This window comes from Haliotis asinina, chromosome 5 (genome assembly GCF_037392515.1).
Source record: "Haliotis asinina isolate JCU_RB_2024 chromosome 5, JCU_Hal_asi_v2, whole genome shotgun sequence".
In the NCBI taxonomy this organism is placed as follows: Eukaryota; Metazoa; Mollusca; class Gastropoda; order Lepetellida; family Haliotidae; genus Haliotis; species Haliotis asinina.
This window is the reverse complement of record NC_090284.1, coordinates 37,287,389-37,308,422: the sequence shown is the minus strand read 5'-3', so window position 1 is coordinate 37,308,422 and position 21,034 is coordinate 37,287,389. Positions and strand designations below refer to the sequence as shown.

At 42.7% G+C, this 21,034-nt stretch overlaps 1 protein-coding gene across 1 annotated transcript; it reads left to right on the top strand.

Moving 5' to 3' along the window:
• The first annotated feature begins 123 nt into the window (after positions 1-123).
• LOC137284305 (enkurin domain-containing protein 1-like) lies at positions 124-18,208 on the top strand. The gene is made up of 7 exons (XM_067816071.1): positions 124-239; positions 2,270-2,375; positions 12,384-12,544; positions 12,857-12,997; positions 13,822-13,982; positions 14,758-14,894; positions 16,216-18,208. Exons 2-7 carry the CDS (start codon positions 2,312-2,314, stop codon positions 16,371-16,373), a joined length of 822 nt encoding a protein of 273 aa, XP_067672172.1. The 5' UTR covers positions 124-239; positions 2,270-2,311; the 3' UTR covers positions 16,374-18,208.
• Positions 18,209-21,034: the final 2,826 nt, after the last annotated feature.

Sequence of the window (21,034 nt, the reverse complement as noted above, 5' to 3'; positions counted from 1 at the left end):
AAATTATCTTGTAAATCTGTAATTATTTTTCTATTACTTATATTGATATGTGAATATAGTTTTAAAAAAATGTTTTATGTGCCATAACTATGATAACCTGTGTAGTTTAAACGGTTACTTTGCAGTCACGTGACTTAAACAAACCAAAATGGCGGATGAATAGTTAGTCTGTTGAATTCTGTTGAAATTGGGAAAACGCGTTTGAAACCGCACATCCTCTTGTAACGCATCTGTAAAAGGTATTGTGCAGTGATACTTATACCATCATAGTTTTTCACACATAATACATTCATGTCATGCCCACCAGGTATGCGTTGCATGCTCTTAAAGGGAATATGTACCGAATTGTTCATGTTGAATCTTGACTGCACGTTTACCAGTTTAGTGAATTCGCAAATCGTCTTTTGGTTTCTTTGGACTTTATGAAATGCGTTATAGCTTCCGTTTGTCTCTTTACAGTAGGGTCTGGACAGATAGCTGTATCCTTTTATTTGTCGCGATTTTAGAAAATGTTCGTCATCTTATTTTGTAACTATTTTAACATGTTTATGAATAATTCTTTCCTCTAATACTCAGGGCAAGTTTAGGATTTAGGATTAGTTAGGCTAGCCTTAAGGGTTAAGGTTGGTTTAGCTTTTCTCTCTTTTTCTTTCTGGGTGGGGAACATATCCCAAAACAGCTTCTGTATATCTCTCATCTGTATACTTTAAGCCTGCTGGAACCTGTGAAGATCCAGGTTAGAATGCATCTTCAGCAACGTATTCTTGATTTTAAAGGCGACTATGCTTGTCATAACAGAGACCATATAATAATCTATTATATGGTCTCTGGTCATAAGAGGCAACTAATGGGGGTCGGGTGGTCATCGATTCCTAATTGTGCAGATTGATGGTTATGCTGTTGATCACAGGAATGTCTGGTCCAGACCCAGTTTATTTACTGTGTTTCTGCTTTCCAGATGTTTTCATGTGCCTTAAAAATAGAGAGTCCCAGGATACACCAACGTAGGATTATTTTTCAAAATTTTATCGGACAATAGATATATCGAGTGATCAAGCTAATGTTAGACAGAAATAATCAACTTTACAACTTGCAGAATGAAAATTTCATCCATGGTAATCTGTTCAGAGCAAATGACAAAAGTTTGAAATCGAAGACTGAGAAACCTGTTTATTCACAACTGTCAAGTAGCCACCATGCTTCGGGATTTTATGGGATGCTTTAATTACCCATGCCATGTTTGCACCCATTCGAGCTGGTTCCATGGTGACTGAATTAATTATGGTGAAGCACTTCAGTCAGTATCATGAAGTGCACCATCTCACTAACTAGAGACGATAGGCTGTCTCGCGTACACAGTATGTCTTGGACTGTTTGCAGACCACCGCCATATACCTGGAAAGCTGCTGAGTGCGGAATAAAAGTAAACTCACTTACATTCCACATGGCGTGAAATAATCTTCATCCAGTGGTGTTTACCCCTGAACTTTAAAGCTACAGGATCATGATCATAATGATAATGACAGTACCCTATGACAATGGTTGCAAACAATTTACTTAGCACATAAGGTTGATTGTCCTAGGCAAGGGTGTTAACCAACTCTAAAAGTCTGTTTTCACGCCATGAACAAGGTTCCATCACCATGGATAAAAAACCTCCACAAAGCAATCCACATGAAAAGACTCCAAACATTAATTAACATGAGTGAGTGAGTTTAGTTTGATGCGATTCCAGGTGTATGGCGGCGATATGTAAATAATCAAATCTGGACCAGACAGTCCACTGATCAAAAGAGACATCAATCTGCTCAATTGGGAACCAATGCCATGGGAGCCTGACCACCTGATCTTGCTAGTCACCTCATGCGACAAGCATGGGTTACTGAAGATCATTATTCTAGCCTGTTTAATTAACCATGATCAAGGCTGTTAGTATTATTTGATAATGACCTTTAACTACGATAATTGATTATTTTGTAGATATGTATTTTAAACTAAGAAAGCTATTTCCAGGACTGAGTGTTAGTCAACAAGTGTAGATAAACCCTTAAACTTAAAATGAATTCAACAAGAATACTTCTTGGTAATAATCATAATTTAAAATTCAGATGATAAATCAACTTGTAGGAAGTACATGTAAATGTTTCACACTGCAGTGAGCCATTTTCCAATTGCATCAAGACTGAGCCAGACAAACAAGTGACTGACATCATGAACAACAATCATTGTGAGATTCTGTAGTGTAAAGGTTGTTGTTTGCATGTTTCAGCTACACAGATTATAGCTGGCTGACACAGTTACAATAGTGAGGATGCAGGGGATGATGATGCAGGTAGATGGCCAGAGATATGGAACATCTCACTACAACAGACCTGGTAAGTCACTCATTGACAGTAAGCAGCTCTTTCATTCAGTGTTATATTGGAGATTACACTTCCTGAGCAAAGTGCAGGGCCTGTTTACACAGAGCAATCTTAGTTAAAATCAATCTTGGGCCCCTACAATCAACTTTACATACTATGCAATTGCCCTAATCCACTTGCACAAAGGTGATGTTAGTGTGAATGTAAGTCGGCATGAATTTAAGATCGCGACATTAACTAAGATTGAATTCTTCAATGGAGGAGGTAGGAATTTCTTAAACTCGACCCCTGTCTATAGTTGTTGGCAAGAGCGCATAGCATGTTGTGCATATCAGAAGTGGAACTAGTTACTACACACAAGTGACAAGAGTGACATACCTTCCTCAATGACATCTTGCTGAATTTTCATGATAAAAATAAGAAAACCAAAAAAACCAAACAAAAAGACGAAAAAAAAAACACAATTGTTTTGAAGGAAATGGGAAATGATAACATGGGAGATAACATATATATATTCACTTGTACCTCACGGGGAAATACAAAGCGATACATATATAAATTTGGGTCTTGAGTCATAGACCTAATAATCATAAGAATTAAAAGATATCTCATAAACAAAATTTCCTTATGATATAACACCTAAATGTATCATGATTTGTCAATGGCTGTCAATAAAATGTAGTTTGGCATCTGGCCGGTGTTATTTGGAGTAAAATCCCAAGTATATTTCACAAGTATTAGTTTTGTAAAGACATGAAAGGGTGACGTGACTGTGGGAGTGTTGGGGAAAATGCATAGGGAAATATGAAAACCATATTATTCTGTATGTGTTGTATTTGTTAATAAATACCTATTCACGGTATGTTAATTATTTTATGCCATTTCATTGATACTTATTTTCGTCTTTTTGTAAAAAAAACCCTTTTTACGCACATTTCACATGCCTCAGCAAGTGTATTTTCCTGTTAGAAGATTACTTGTATTATACTTAAAATGCATAGATTAAAACTCTTGTCTCTCATCAGATTTAATTTAAGAATTAAGAAGAGACATCATTTTGTACGTTATCTAACTGAAAATTGTTTCAATGATAAACTATGACAAAATCATTGGTATGAACATGACCGCGTGGATATCTGCGATGTCACAACATACACTGTATTTGGGCATGGCAAATTTTACAGCAATGGCATAATATGCCAAGGGAAACCACTCTCTTCTTGCGTATAAAAAAGATTAGCTGCCCTTGAGTTATTGAAAAGATTATGGCCACTGCTAATCGCATGCAGACACCTTTCGTTACGATCCTTTCCTTGTTTATCAAAAAAGGCATGGTGTGCATACTTTTTCCAACACTGAATCATGTGAGAATTGTACTTTATGATATCGACTCAATCATGATTTTGTTCACTGCCGCAAATAACGATATTTCTGATGTTAAGTCAATGTTGCATTCTCCGTGTTGTTGAAGTGTTGAGGTGAAACATACAGTTTTATGCAATATAAAAGCAATCTCCAAACGTAAAGCTAACTTTCTTTTTCAGAAGAAGTCCTCCTTGGGGTACATATAAGCATTTTTATGTCCATTAAAAATCCCTACGACAGTTGTAACTATTTTGATAATAAAATATTTACAAAACAAAAAACTCGTTTTTGTCTTGTGGGACCACCTTTACAGGGCCCCCCAGGCCCCCTACAGCCAAGAGCAGGTAACTCTGGCCGTCTACCTCGCACCTCACTTTTCATGCTGTCGTTCGACTAGAAAGACGTGTGTGGTCCATTTAGATAGTTTTTGTGCTATCTGCCTACGGAATTATGAGTGAGAAAGAGTCAGCTACTGTATGTATGGTTCCTTTTCTTTCGCACGGGCGTTAGTTGGAATTTCTTGGCTGAAATTTTCATTCATATATTGTTGTAACTTTGCCGGTCGGGTCCTATCTTCCTGTCATGTGGCAGGCAAGATGGCGGTCTTTATGGCTTCTCTTTAGTGCGGGAAGTGTTTCGCTTGCGTCTCACTTATTCCTACGTGTTTCTTATTAGTATGTTTTACATGCTAAGATGTCTTAACCCATTTGTTCTTGTTTCAGTCAAAATGGGGATGTTGGTTTTTAAGACTTTTCGTCTTTTTCATTGCATTACGCACTTGTGTGTGCACACTTGTTATTGCATTTATCCGCTTATACTTTCTTGTTTAGCTGGGTTAATGTATTTTGGCAATTTATTATCGCCCGTGCGTTTATATTTTGCATATTGTGTGTTCAATTGCGTATGTTTTCTGTACATCAGTTACCATTAGTTGGTTCTGATTGTTACAGTTTCGGGGTGCACCCAAGTCTTGGGTCTAGGCTCAGGCACGGTTGCTGTCCCTGTGGGAATCTCAGATCCAAGCTACGGCTCTGGTGTCGTTTTCCCAGCTGGCTCTAGGGGTTTTGCACCGAGCACCGGCTCGGGTGCAATTCCGCTTGCCGGCGCCGGTCCATCGGGTCTCGTACCGTTGGTCACCGGCAACCTAACTGGTGGTTCTCGAGCACCGGCTTTGCCGCCTGCCTTGGTTCCGCTCAGTGCATCGGGTGTCCCTGCTTCGGCAGCCGACCCCACAGGGTCTCGACACCCTGGTTCTTCAATGAGCCAGGGGTAGGCCGACTCGGACATCTCGGCTCTTCTGGGTCTGTTGTCCTTGTTGACGGGTCCCTTGTGCGTCGGGGTTACCGGCAACCTAACTGGTGGTTCTCGAGCACCGGCTTTGCCGCCTGCCTCGGTTCCGCTCAGTGCATCGGGTGTCCCTGCTTCGGCAGCCGACCCCACAGGGTCTCGACACCCTGGTTCTTCAATGAGCCAGGGGTAGGCCGACTCGGACATCTCGGCTCTTCTGGGTCTGTGGTCCTTGTTGACGGGTCCCTTGTGCGTCGGGGTTACCGGCAACCTAACTGGTGGTTCTCGAGCACCGGCTTTGCCACCTGCCTCGGTTCCGCTCAGTGCATCGGGTGTTCCTGCTTCGGCAGTCGACACCACGGGGTCTCGGCACCCTGGTTTTTCAGTGAACCAGAGGTAGGCCGACTCCGACAACTCGGCGCTTCTGGGTCTGTTGTCCTTGTTGACGGGTCCCTTGTGCGTCGGGGTTACCGGCAACCAAACTGGCGGTTCGAGCACCGGCTTTGCCGCCTGCATCGGTTCCGCTCAGTGCATCGGGGTCCCTACTTCGGCGGTCGATCTCACGAGGTCTCGACGCCTTCCTTTTTCGGCGAACCGACGGAGGCCGATTCGGAGCTTTTCGCTCCGTTCGTCCCCGGGGCAGGTACGCGAATGGATCGCGGTAGCACTGACCCGATTCCACGGAGTTTCGTCTTCCTGGGAAGTGTTTACTCCGTGCAGGGTAGCCGAGATCAAGGGGCTGTGCCGCAGGTGGTCGTCCCTGCGGACGCCCCCGATCCCGCGGAGTTTCGTCTTCTTGGGGAAGCGTTTGCTCCGTGTAGGGTGGCTGAGGCTCAATTGCCTATTTTACCTTCACTCCTCAGTGAGGTAATTAATCCGCTCCTGTAGGGTAGCCGTTCGCGGTTCGATCTCCCAGAGCTTGACCGGCTACTTGATGGGGGACGATGCGCTATTTGACCCTCCCGTTGTCGACGAGTGCGTGTACGCCTCGATCGCGCTTGGGGGGTCGTCTGGCCACTGCCAGGCGTCGGCTTGTCAGGGTCGCCGCTTGCCGCTTTGTACCTCATCGAACCAGGTGTTGCGCTCGGTTTCCGCTCCTTTGAGGAGCAATATCGGAACGCCGTGCAGCAACTTGCGGTGCACTCAGCCTACCTCTCTGTCTTGCAGAGGCAGGTGGTGTCGCAGGAGGACGGGGACGAGGATTTTTCCTCGTCCACGTTAGAGCGGCAACTTACGGAGGTGCATTCACATTTGACGCGCGACTCAATGCGTTCACGAGTCAGATGATGTATGCTGTGATTGGCCTTCGTAGGTTATGGCTGTCGCCAGGTATTCACCGGCTACACAGCAGACACTGCTGTCTCTGCCTTTCCGACTGGGCTTGACCCTGTTCCCGGGGGCTTTGACGGGAGTTAGTGAGGCTGCGGAGGCCGTTAGTCAATTCAAGGACTCTTAAGTCTTTTCTTGAACAACCCTCCACCTCTCGCTCGCGGCCTTCGGTCCTCAGCTCAAGCTATCCTGCGACTCAGTCTAAGGATGCGCCGAAGTGGACTGCTCCACTACAGGCACGGAAGAGCAAGGGCAGGGGTAAAGGGAGTACCTCCGGAGCCCTCAGTTGTCCCGTTGCAAGCGGCAATCTCTGCCGTCGGCCGGGACACTTTGCCTTCTACCCGAAATTCCTGTGGGTGGTCGCCTCCCGTTATTACTCAGGGATGGCCACACGCCACAGTGGAAGCGAGAGCTTACTCCTTTTGCCGGGATTCGCTGCACTCCGGTGCCGAAGTCGCCGGAAAAGGTGGCAATCCTCCGTGCCGAAATTCAGTCTTTACTGGACAAGGCAACTATAGAGATGGTTCCATCAGGACAGGAGACTATGGGGTTTTACTCCACTTATTTCCTGGTAACCGAAAAGAACGGATGGTTCAGACCCATTCTAAATCTCAAGGGTTTGAACAACTTGATAGAGGTGCCGTCTTTCAAGATGGAGACACTGAGGTTAGTGATCTCGTCTGTAGAGGCAGGGGATTGACTTACGTCAATCGACCTCAAAGACGCATACCTCCATGTACCGATGCATCCCGAGTTCAGGAAATACCTTCGGTTTTCCTTCGACGGGGTTTGTTATCAGTTTCGCGTGCTCCCCTTCGGCATCTCCACGGCGCCAAGGGTGTTCACCAAACTCATGCTAGTACCAGTTCAGGGCGCAGGGCAACTTTTGTTTCCCGTACCTGGACGACTGGATCCTCACAGCGCTCTCCCACCACCTAAGTCGAGAATCCACACAGCAGGTGATGGATATTCTCACCAGACTAGGTTGGGTTATCTATCTTAAAAATCAATTGGTGCCGAGGCAGGATCTGGTTTTCTTAGGGGCGAGGTTCGAGACAACCCGAGGGGTGGTTTCTCTGTCCCAAGAGCGCATTTTTAAGGTACAGGGCATAGTGTTAAGGTTCCTTCAGTCCCATATTGCCTCAGCACGGACGTGGCTTCAGTTGCTAGGCAACATGGCGGCGACGGTGGACATAGTCTGGCGTGCACGTCGGAGAATGCGTTCCATTCAGCAGGCGTTAGCACAACAGTGGTCCCACTCGGAGAGCTACGAGAAGAATCTGGCTATTCCCCAGTGGTTGATACGTCACTTGCGGTGGTGGACAGATACTGGGAATCTATTCAAAGGTTTACCTCTGATGACCCCGGTACCGTCGCTCACAGTTCAGACGGATGCCTCCCTCACAGGGTTGGGGGGGATGCGTCCTGGGCGACCTCGCGATGTCGGGACTATTGTCCGACCAAGAGGCGACCTTGCACATCAATGTGTTAGAGTTGAGAGCTGTGACGTTGGTGTTCGAACGCTTCGTGGATCAGGTTCGAAGCCGAGTGGTTTGTCTAGAGATGGACAACCAGACGGCGATGTCCTACATTCTGAAGCAGGGCGGCACTGTGTCTCCGTCGCTCCTTCAGGAGGCGTGGCAGTTTTCTACTATGGTGCGATCAGTTCAGCATACGGGTTATGCCTGTGTATCTCCCAGGGATCGACAACGTGCGTGCAGATGCGCTCTCACGACGTGTTCTGGCTCCCCACGAGTGGTTGCTCGATCGGGAGATATTCGGGATTATCTCCCAGTTGTCTGGGTCGTTCTAGGTGGATCTGTTTGCCTCTGGAGTGACGAACTAGATTCCGGGGTTTTTGTTCGCGGATTCCTGATCCGAGAGCGATTGCCGCCGACGCCTTCCAGCGGGACTGGACGGACAGGGTGGTGTCGGCGTTTACGCCAATTCCCCTGATTTCCAAAGTTCTGTCTCAGCTTGCCACCCAACCAGCGCGGCTACTAGTGCTTCTCGCACCTCTGTGGCCGTCTCAATGCTGGTTTCCGGTAATACTCAGGTCGCTAGTGTAGCCGCCGGTACTATTACCGCGGCGACCGAACCTACTATCCCAGGACGGCCAGCCTCACCCCAATCCCCAGGATTCAGTGGGTGGCCTGGCCACTGTCCGGAATCGTCTCCAAAAGAGCGGAATTCCTGCATCAGTTGCAGACACAATTCTGGCTTCGTGGACGGATTCCACAAATGTACAGTGTGAGGATAGGTGAGCCTGTTATGCGCGCTGGTGTGGAAATAGAGGGATTCTCGATCCCTTTTCTTCGACTGTAGTTGAAGTATTGGAGTTCTTACCGTCTCGTTTAGAATCTGGCTTAGCCGCTTCTACGATTCGAGGCTACTCCCTGGCTATTTCAGCCTTCCACATACCCGTTGAGGGTGCCTTGTTGGGACAATACCCACGGGTACAGCGTTTTCTTGCAGGCGTGGACAGACTGCGTCCGGTCGTGAAATTTGTCTCGAGTATTGGAATGGTTACCCACTCCTCTCGTTTATGACTTGGCCAACCCGTCGTTACAACTGTTAAGTTGGAAAACGACTTTTTAGTGGTGGTTACGTCTGGTAGACGTGTAAGCGACTTACACGTCATGTTTTCAGACCCGGATCTTACTATGTTCCATAAGGATCGGGTTAGCATTCGCTTACCGGATTCATACCGCCCAAAAAAATTCGATCATTCGCTTCGAATGACCGCGCCTATCGATCTAACTGGGTGCATGCTGCCTGCGTCGTCTGATAATACATACCGTAAGGTTCGTGTATTAGGCGTTATGAAACCTCTTAAAGTTATTTTAAGAGAATAGCCTTGCTCCGTACGGAGAAACAGCTATTTTGCTGTTGTGGTGGCGGAATGGCTGGCTATCCGACTGATACGCAGGCTGCAAGGTCTATATACCTAAAGGCTTATCTCCCCAAAAAGGGGTTGTCAGCTCACTCAGTGAGAGCAGTGGCCACGTCAGAACCGTCATTACCAACTGAACAGACACTCACGAGAGTGTGCTCGGTTCGGTCAGTCAGTTCCCTGCAGCAGACAGAATAGTTCTGCTCAAGCTGATTAAGCTTTGTTTGATAACTATATCTGTTTGCACTCGGTGTTGGGTAACTATCCATTCCCATTTTATCGGCGGTGATGGTTTCTTAGTCCCGCCCTCTTTGGCTGGGTGCCTTACTTTCCTTTCCATTTCCCTGCTTAGCTTGCTAGTGCGGTATGGACAAGGTTCAGTTTGGCGAGTGTCCCGTACGTCCAGGTCTCCAAACTTTGATTTGGGTGGGCGGGGTTTCTCATTTGGGATTTCCCAAATTCTAGCCAATGGGCATGTAAGCTTTGACAAGCGGGTCCTCAGCTTTGTCACGCCCCCGCCTTGATTGACATCAGCGGTCAGGTGACCAGGTCGGTGCCTTTTCTATTTCCGTGTGATTGTAGATTTGCACTTCGATCGAATGGACTGTTGCTGTCAGACAGAATACCACTCCCAATTGCTTCTCTTCGGGAGTCTGTTTAATGCTTATATGTACCCCAAGGAGGACTTCTTCTGAAAAAGAATTATACAAACCTGTAGAGGTTATGAATTCTTTGAAGAATGTCCTCCTTGGGGTACGGCCACCCGCCTCCCCTCATTCTGTCTGATACGTTCAGCATGAAAAGTGAGGTGCGAGGTAGACGGCCAGAGTTACCTGCTCTTGGCTGTAGGGGGCCTGGGGGGCCCTGTAAAGGTGGTCCCACAAGACAAAAACGAGTTTTTTGTTTTGTAAATATTTTATTATCAAAATAGTTACAACTGTCGTAGGGATTTTTAATGGACATAAAAATGCTTATATGTACCCCAAGGAGGACATTCTTCAAAGAATTCATAACCTCTACAGGTTTGTATAAATTTGCGTGAAACTGACACCAACTTGGACACCATTTTGCTACTGACTACAATGATCTTAGTTCCTTACAGCTGGTTCCGACCGTTTGTAACTTTATGTAGGCTTTGATTGTAACTTACAATGACCTTAGCCTACAATCGCCTTGTGCAAGTGGATGGTGATTGTAGCCAAAGCCTAAGATCGCGAACTTAAGGATTTACAATAATTGTAGCGGTAAGATCATTTTGTGCCAGTGGGCCCGGATCCTAATACATTATTGGTTTTAGTCCTGTGACGAATTCTAACCCAGACTCATCACCACTGGTACTTAGAATCAGTGTTACGATATATTGTTCATAATGTACAAAATGTCACTTGTCAGTGATTCATTGACCCTACTAGTCCATAAGCTCCCTAACTAGTCTAAGTAAACTTAGCCTCAGTACTTTTTGTTACACTCCACTACTGAGTCTAGCAAAACCTCATTGGAGGTCACGTCAGGTAACCATTGAGACTGACCAATCAGAAGACAGCTTACCAAATTGCGAAAGTGGACATTTGCACATACCTTTTGATTTTTATCTTGAAAAGGTTTGTACATGCACATTTCCGATTGCCGTTTTGCGAATGATCGCTTCTGAATGATGCACACTGCGTACGTTACAACCATGACAACGGTGAGTAACCAGTCCCTGAAAATACTGATTTTGGCAATATTCAAGGATATCATCTTGCGGAAATATTAGCTAATGGTAACCATGTCAACAGAAAGCATATATACTCCACGGTGTATGTACTGCATATGTACTCAAATAAGTTAATAACTATGTTATATGCAGGTTTTGTTTGTGGAGAGATCTTTGTCAGTGACCTAATATTTTGTAAGTCCCTCTGATCGATAAGTAGTAGCCATTGGCTGATTGGTTAAATCTGTTTGACTGTCTCGCTGTTGATTGGACAGTCATAGGTCACGCAAAGGTTACCTGACACTACCCTTTACTAGGGTTTGTTAGACTGGTTGGGGGCGGTGGGGTAACCTAGTGGTTAAAGCGTTCGCTTGTCATGCCGAAGACCCGGGTTCGATTCCCCACATGAGTACAATGTGTGAGGCCCATTTTCTGGTGTCCCCCGCCGTGATATTGCTGGAATATTGCTAAAAGTGGCATAAAACCGAACTCACTCACTCACTTAGACTGGTGACCCTAACCTGTGGTAATAGGTATTCTGCACTATCACTAATACGATAGATTATCTCTCCAAGATGAACTTTTATTGATCATATGAATAAAAGAATTACTATTAGGATAAACATAGGATAAATATTGCTTAACAAATGATCATAGTTTCAAACAGCTATTGGTACGTATTACAAGGGGATTTGCTCATGAACTGAAACACCGAGATCTAGTAGGGTTGGTAAATGTTAATGCTTGTCATGTACCACGTGTGCTTTTGTGTCACTGTTCCAGATACTGCACTTATTGGGTTTACAGTTTTTATTTAAAATGAAATTCATCAGTACGTTTTGACTGCAACAGACTATAAAGGTTGTTCTTTTGAAACTGATGAAATGTCTTCATCCATCAGGCAACTATGCTTGTCGTAAGATGCTACTAACAGGATCAGGTGGTCAGACTCACTGACTTCGTTGACACATGTCATCAGATCCCAAATGCGCAGATCAGTGCTTATGCTGTTGATCACAGGATTGTCAGATCAAGACTCAGTTATTTATTGACTGCCGCCATATAGCTGGAATATCGCTGAGTGTTGCGTAAAACTGAACTCAATCACTCATTTATTACACATGTAGTAGCCTGATGAGCTGGCTAAATACAGCAGTGTAGTAAGTTTATTATATCAGGTATATTTGCTGCTTGTTCAGTCTGGTCATCATGAACAGCCAAACATGAACAATGATATGAAAACATTATCTCCTCATGTTCTGCTTTTGTATATATTGCCAGTGGTATTAGTTTTGCCTGTTTTATTATTAAATGTGTGTAGTGATGTACAATAACACAGTTATTATCCTGTGACATGATCACGATAATCCAAATTGGATCAGGTTGTATTATGAGCAGATTTGTATCATATCATAGCATGGTTAACACTCACATGAACATCTGTTTGAAGGGTCCCGGTCCAAGGACCATATCCAGGAAAATGTCCGTCGTATGCGGCAGATACAGAGAAGAAGTAAGCAAAGGGAACAAGAATCCCAGCAGCCGGTCAAAGTCCTGTGGAAGTCGGCCAAATTCTCAGATGTACAGTCAAAGATCAGGGATGATATTGAGGTCAGCAGATAATTTGTTTATATGTTTCATCAGGTCTTTAGTTTTACATCTTAAGGATCATGTTCCCTCGTGATTGGTCTCTTCTTGGTGGAGATTGGAGATTGAGATTAGAGACTGAGATTGTCCAGCATGTCCACAGGCCCTTTGGCACATAGGGTTCTCATGGTGACCTCATAGTGTTACAGGCATGAAAAGTCCAGGTTAGAGAATTAAGCTACAACGTTAGTGTTTGTGCACAGATTGGTTTGTGTAGCAGACCCCATAGTAGTTCAGAAAGGTGTAACATTTCATCCTTCCTTTAAATCTTGGCAGCGGCCTCCTTCAGCTCCAAGACCACACTCAGCGAACTACCTCCGTGCCCACTCACGAGCAGGTCCCCCTGTGAAGCTTGAATCTCGGCCATGTACGCCAGACCCAGAAGTCTCCGTCCCTCATGCAGCAGATGCCAAAAATGTAAGACTTTGCTGTGATATGACAACACAGTGTCCATCTCACTTGTCTTGGCAAGTTGTCATGGTGCTTACTGTAGGGTAGTTCAAAATGTATGAATAGACTTGGGCACACTTGACTATATGCAGGTCAGCAGGAAAAAATATGAACATATATATATATAGACTAAGGCACTTTGACAACGATGAGTGTTGTTATAAACATGATCAGTGGATAATCACTTGATTAGTGTTTGTTGGTGGAGGGTGTATATAATAAGCCAGTTAATAATTTATCAAGTATTCCTGTTTCTTGTCATATTTCATAATCCCTTGTTCAAGTTCTCTGGTGGTTTACGCAGAACAGCTTGTCTCCAGTTGTGGTGAAACATGTTTCTAAACTGTGAGAGGCAGTGTCATGTGTAACATAACAGAGGCTTTTCACCTTTTGAAATTTCTGAAATAGTGTACCTGAATGTTACTATGTTGGAGACTGTGAATGTTTACCTCTGTATATATTTGTACTATGTTGGAGACTGTGAATGTATACCTCTATATATATTTGTACTATGTTGGAGACTGTGAATGTATACCTCTATATATATTTGTACTATGTTGGAGACTGTGAATGTATACCTCTATATATATTTGTACTATGTTGGAGACTGTGAATGTATACCTCTATATATATTTGTACTATGTTGGAGACTGTGAATGTATACCTCTATATATATTTGTACTATGTTGGAGACTGTGAATGTATACCTCTATATATATTTGTACTATGTTGGAGATGGTATGTGAATGTTTGACCATGTTCTCTGTATACCTCTATATATATTTGTACAGACCAAGCTTATCCGTCGTGATATTGACTTCATCAAACTGAATGGGCGCACAGTGAAACACACCAAGATGCAGCGAGCTCCTAGTCTCACAGCATTAGATGACCTAAAGAAGAGAGATGAAGATAAATTACACAACTACCAGCGAGGAGAAGTGCCCAAATAGTGAGTGACTTGAACATTGTCAACTTTGCATGTTATAGTATTGTATTTATTGTTACAGGCTGTCGTTTACCAATCTTACACTCCACTCCGAAATAAATAGCCTCACACCCTTGCACCCTAGTGTTGACATTTTATGCCCATGTTAACCCTTCTATGATTATTTCCTTGAAACAATACTTTTAATACTTTTGCTCATTGACCACTTTGATGTGGACCCATGGCGGAAGGATGTGTCCAAGAATCTTTTTGGAAAAAAAGTAGAACATTGGGAAAAATAGTTTATAATTCATTAAATATTAATTCTGTTGATAATTCGTGGTCATTTGAAATGAAATAAGTATTTTCAGTTACTGTGAAAAGTGTCAGATTTTAATAAATGAACAAATAGTGGAAAGATTTCTGCCCGTAACCCTCATTTTATTTTATCATTCTATAAAAAAGAACAAATGTATATTTATCAAAAATCCTTAACACCATCCATTACCCTAACCCTAAACCACATTCTTACCCTAACCCTAAGACCCTAAAACCTCAAAATAATCTGAATAAATAGGATACATTTCAAGCGGGGGTTACAGGTGGAACTCTTACTTATTTAAGCACCGTAACTACTAATTATACATACCGGTAGACTATAGAGAAAGAACCTGAAGTGGAGTAAATGTGCAGACACTGACAGTTATCTAAATAAGAATAAATATATCTGCTAGTATTAATCAAGAACTAAGCAAAGAATTCTTGGTTTAGTTTGTATGCAGTAGGTGTATGTTGTCAGTTTGCGGAACCGCCAGGCCTCATGGAAGCAGGAGGAAGCAGAACGTCTGGCCAACACCCCGGATCCTGCCATGCCACCAGGACACAAAATGATGCCAGAGGCTGAGAGAACCGAGACACTTGGACTGCTAAGGAAAAGTAAGTATACATTTGTATTTTCCACTGTGTATGATTCCATACAGATGAGGACAGCAGTACTCCCATTCCAGTGTGTGTCACACTTCACCTGAGGTGCATGCTGACTGGTTGATTACAGAGCACTCCCATTCCAGTGTGTGTCACACACAGAGCTGCATGCTGACTGGTTGATTCGAGAAAGCTGATTTTGTTAAAGGTCTATACTAACTAAAATGACGAGATAATAATGATAAAGTGTCCATTTATGTAGCGCCAAACTCCACACTAGGTATGCTCATAGCGCTAACAAAGCACAGCACATGATTACCCAGTATAACCAAAGCTGCCTATTAGGTGCGAGAAGGTTATGCTATAGTCATATGACCCATATTTCTGCTGGGAGAACAACGCCATTGTGAAACAAACTCACTTGCCAAAGGTGAGGCCATATGTATCACATATGCTTTGTTGTGGGGCACAACCAAGGTCCTATAAACTTTAAGGAGTCAAGATGCCAAACACGATCACCCTTCCTAGAGCTCTCTGCATTTGACATTTCTTAACTTCAACTAATTTGTGCCCTGAACTCTGTGCACAGGACAACACCCCACCATGACATGGGGAAGAGTAAACTGAAGAGACAAGTAAAAGGACTAAAAGTTATCATTTTGTCAACCCTACTGGGTCTCCAAGATAGAGTAGACCCACTGCAATTTCTTTTTGTCCTCCTCCTATGCCATGCACCTGGAAAAGTGGAATATTTCATAGTGCGGCATAAAACTAAACTAACTCACTCTTCCGGTCCTCCATGGCAACTATATATGTATGTTGGTGCCAACATGTTATGAGCAATCCCAAAACAAAGAGCATAAGTAACTTTCTCCTCTGTCTGTCAAATGAAAAGTCTTTTTTCCTACAATCGTATTTGAAGGATTAACTTCATCTTGAAGGTCCTGGGTAGAATTGGTTTTCTACAACCCATGCTTGCCACAAAAGGCGACTATGCTTGTCATAAGAGGCGACTAACAGGATCAGGTGGTCAGACTCGCTGACTTGGTTGACACATGTCATCGGTTCCAAATTGTCCAGATCGATGCTCATGCTGGATTGTCTGGTTCAGTCTAGATTAGTTACAGACCACCACCATATAACTGGAAAGTTGCTGAGTGTGGCGTAAAACTTACTTACTAATGCCATGCTGTAGAAATATTTTTTCCATGGATCAGTAAATCATTACTTGTGTTAGTGACTCAGGGGGATCCATGTTCTCTGTTCACAGTTATGTTAGTTTTAGAATTTACTAGTGTGGGGACTGATTTGATGGTAACACTTTATACTTCAGAACAAGATGACCTTACCCGTCAGCTGCAGGCGCTACCCCTGAGGAACGACACTTTTAGAGTGCGGACGTGTAAACAGGAACTAGAGAACAAAATAGCTGAAGTGGAAGAAGCCATTAAGATATTCTCACGGCCTAAAGTCTTTGTCAAGGATGAATAACAATATACTGTTTTTTTTGACTGACATTCCATTGAAGCTCTCCTTGCAAGAACAGTGGAACCACATTGGTGTTTGGAATATGAGTGAGCCCAATGAAGTTCTACATCATACTAAGTTTTTTATTGATTTCTGTAGGACAAGCTTTCTATGGATACCTACAGCACAAAGTTGTTTGCGAACTTTTAAAGAACAATCAGTTGAAAAATCCACAAATGATGTATCTATTTCCATGGATAAAGTAGATATGTGTCATGTTTCTCAGAACCTTGTTAACAAACCCATAAAATCTGAACTGCTTCACACACAACAGACAGACAGACAGACTTGTTTTATGAAAGAGAATTTAGAAACTTGTATTTTATCAATTAGCATGCACAAAGTAGATTGCGTTGAACATGAATGGAACAAATCATAAACATAAACAAAGAAAACAACATTTTATCAGTATTTTAAAATACTATAATAAGTTATTATTGGATTTGCTTTAGATATTTCATTTGTATGAAGGCTGGGTTTGTAAGGGATGAACCTGTTAAACAAACAAGCATGTCTATTTTTGCTACCATTGTGTATACTAGAAGTTCACATTTATTGCTGCTGTCCTCTCTTCATTTTACGTTTGTTTCCGTATGTTCCCTGCAATGCCTATATGGGTAATATGGCCACATATCCACAATAGGAGCAGTGATGTTCTAGTGTTTTAACAGGAGTTTGGTGCAGATGTGTTTTGCAGAAGATTATCCATATTTAAATAATTTCATATTATCATACCTTTTGTTTGAGGTGTGTGTATTGAATGGGACTTCCAGGGAGTTCGGCTTTAGCTGACACACTGTATTTATCCCAGTCTCATGGCACTTGTTGTCAGCTTTTCATCGAACCTCATTGTCTGACTGTGCCTAATCTTTGACTTACTGGATTTATTGAGTTTTCCTTTATTCTGTGATATTTGTTAATAATATTGAAACCCCTCAACATTGATATTTCTTGTTTAGTTTTATATGGCTCACCAGATCCAAATACACTACATACCAGTGGATGTCCCACACCATGGAGCATGTGCCCTTATACAAATCCATCTTAGCGCAAAGGTGACCCTAACTCACATACCTTAACATAGATGAAAGGTAGTCTTGGCACTGAGGTTGTTTTGTACAACAGCATCAAGGCCACTACAGCTGCAGTGGCTGTCACTTGACTGCCTCCCACCTGGGGTCAGTTATATAAGAATATCACAGTTAGTACTGGAATCTGGTGAGCTGCTCCTTCACCTTTAAGCATGGAGTGCTTGTGACATTTGTAAAATGTCATGTGATGTGTAGCTGTCATGTAGTCACCGATTGTAAATAAACCCATTTTCATAGAAGAATTGTAAATAAATTGAGTGCTGGTACTCCACATTTGTGTTTTGTTTCATCCCTGATATGGTGGTTGACTACTGAATATTGAAAAAGATGATGTCATTGAGATCACAGATAGGTGCTTCAAGAGATGTTCTTGTGAGGGGTGTCTGGTTCAGGAATACTATCTTGTGGTTCAGTGCACATAGTTGCCTAGTGTTCATGATTCTGTGGATAGTTTCAATCTAAGTCACTACTGAAAGTTAAAGGAATCTTACTCCATAGAAAATATGCCTTTCTAAATTTGAGGAATTACACAGTTCTATTTTCTCTGACTGCCTGTACTTAAATCTTCACAGCTATGTCTTTGAGAGGGGACACCACCTTGTGCAAAAAAACTCTTCTTCAGCAACACTAGTCCATCGGTTGGGAACATGACAACTGTGTTTTTCAAAAAGCTTACCAACGTGAATAAAAACAGAAGATTCTTCAGCATCACTGCTTTGTTGGTTCGTTGATGTTGACAACACTGTTCCAACTTCTTTTAGAAATTTGAGCACTAAGGAAATAATAACAATACATAATGAAAGCAAGTGATTGAGAACAGTAATGGAACCTGCACAGAAACATAGTTCCCCCTGTAATATAGTTGTTCATTCATATGTTCAGAGACCATATTATAGATGGTCTCGGATATACTGTTGTCCTTCACTGTCCCAATTATACAGACCTTCCCTTCACCAGAAGTATGTGCCATGATGGACCCTGCAGTGTGTGTTGTCATGTAATGAGTAACCTCACACTATAGCTACTCTGTAAACATCTGTGGTTGACATTTATTATCCAAGTCACATGTACTGTTGATGTATAGCTTTATGGATATGTCATCTGAAGCACCTTCCTCCTACACACTTCTATGTGTCTTGTTTAATCAGAGTGGATGTGAGTGTGCATGCTTAGTTCATGGTTCTTTCCATGAAAGTGTCACTCCTCATGGGATGTGGTATTGCTTCACTATACTGTACAGAGACTTTGTTCCGTGGTCTGGCAGTCGGTATAATTCTCATGGTTCCCACTGCCAGTCTGTTAAAAGCTGGTTTTTCCTGGCAGCTGGTGACACTGTTTCCTGGCAGCCTTGTGATTGTCTACTCCAGAAATGTTGAATAATAAAATCTGCCTTTGCTAACATGAAACCTGTTGATAGTGATGGGCGATGTAGTACTCTGATGGTGGATAATATGTGCAAAAGAGGATCGTCTGTTCAGCATATTTGTTACCGGTCTTCTTGTGGCCCAACCCTACATACATACACCTAGTATTTGACATGTCAAAAGGCCATGGTGGAGTGACTTGTTATAGCTGTCAGAACTATCATGGTTGGCTTATTCAATGTAGCCTTTAACATACAATAAACTGAGACAAGCTGGGTTTTTTTTCTCTTCCGGATTGTGAGGAAATAATTCAAAATTATTTAAGTCCTGTGACCGAGATTGTGGCCATTTCATGACAAGTTCACCTGTGTTAGTATTTTGCATGCCCTTCTGAACACAAGCACATGTGAAAATTAGCATGTTTTGTGTGTTACAACACATAGTTTCAAGTTTCAAATCTTTATTCATGTTAAAGTCATCTGGCAGCCACTGCACTAGTACAAAAATACATGACAGTGAAACAGTGCCTAGGACTAGTAAGGCTGAAAAGTAAACTTCTTCACACATGACTGGTCAAAAACATGAGATTCATGCTAGACATGCTGAAATAGCAACAAACAAAATGCATTGACTAATGCTGAAAACACTTCATGTAAAGGTTGGTATGTTCTTCCAATACTCCTAGACACAAAGAGAAGATTCTGTTCTGACTGGATGAAATGTGCAACAACAAACACTGAAGGCTTGACATAAACAATATGTACACACACTCAGAGACATCAACATCAACATTGTGACAGTAACAATGGAGTGAGCTTGCATAGAAAAAATGCCCCCTGTCAAGAAGACGATTGTAACCATACACTCTGACAGTCATGTCCACTACTACAGGTCAATAACAATTACAGTAAGTCATACAACCATTTGCTTGATAACATTCAACATTCATTCAAACCATGTGACAATGACAATGAAAGACTTCATCAAGGTTGCATATTTAGGCACTTTTTACAAAGGAAGCATATAATACAGGCAGACACCGCTTCACCCAACAGTATGGCTGCCCTGTTTCCACAGGGTTTTAATGCAGCAGTGTATGATTCATATCACATGATGATGTGTGGTTTCAGTTTAGTTGCTTATTACAAAATCTGGTTCCACCACAAGTGACCTTACTTCGCAGCTTAATTATATGCAGCAACAGAAAATATTTCATAAAACTGTCTATCCTTAACAGTAATAATTGAGACAGTCTGACAAATTATTACTTTCTTGTATTCTTATCATACATTATCATACCAAGGATTTTGTTACCATGGCTACACTAATGTGATTCTGACAGTCAAGGCTTCCAATGTCTGATGAATTCACTGCTATTTCAATTAAATACTCCACTACAGAAGCACTGTGGATGTCCTGGCAATGTGACAGTGTGCTTGACCATTTCAGCAATGTACTTTACATATCGGCATGGTGCCTGACATCAGCAAAGTGGGTGTCCCAATATTCCCAATAATTGATAATACAATTTGGAACATATGTCATATTTGGGATTTCACTTTCTTAGTAAAGTACAAATTCTAGTACTTTTTCTGGTTGAGTCCCATCCGGGATTTGAACCCGCACCCTCAGAGTCAGGCACCTAATCGCCAGCACACAAAGTCAGCCGCCTAGCCCGCTCAGCCACCGCGACTTCCACAAAAATGAAAGTCGGACAACTGGTAGTCTAGACTGCGTACGTGGAAGTCGCGGTGGCTGAGCGGGCTAGGCGGCTGACTTTGTGTGCTGGCGATTAGGTGCCTGACTCTGAGGGTGCGGGTTCGAATCCCGGATGGGACTCAACCGGAAAAAGTACTAGAATTTGTACTTTACTAAGAAAGTGAAATCCCAAATATGACATATGTTGCATTTGACCACTTTCTAAATGGCATCGTGTAATAATACAATTTGGCATTTCATCTTGAACTGCAAGTTATGAGTTTTGTACATATTCTGGAGACAAAACCATAATCCAAGTCCTACTAAACAGAACCAATGCCAAGCTATATTAATATATAATAAAGTACAAAATCTATAGCAGCATTAATGCCTAGATATTGTTTTGAGCAAGAACATTGGAAGCAATTCAATGCTGTACAACAGACCCCCTTGTACTTTTCTCTTGTTACAG

Excerpts from the sequence above, each read along its gene's own strand:
- LOC137284305 (XM_067816071.1), top strand. The coding sequence starts at position 2,312 with ATGCAGGGGATGATGATGCAGGTAGATGGCCAGAGATATGGAACATCT. Across the intron at positions 12,998-13,821 it reads ATGCAGCAGATGCCAAAAAT|ACCAAGCTTATCCGTCGTGA; the intron begins GTAAGACTTTGC and ends ATATTTGTACAG. Across the intron at positions 13,983-14,757 it reads CGAGGAGAAGTGCCCAAATA|TTTGCGGAACCGCCAGGCCT; the intron begins GTGAGTGACTTG and ends GTATGTTGTCAG.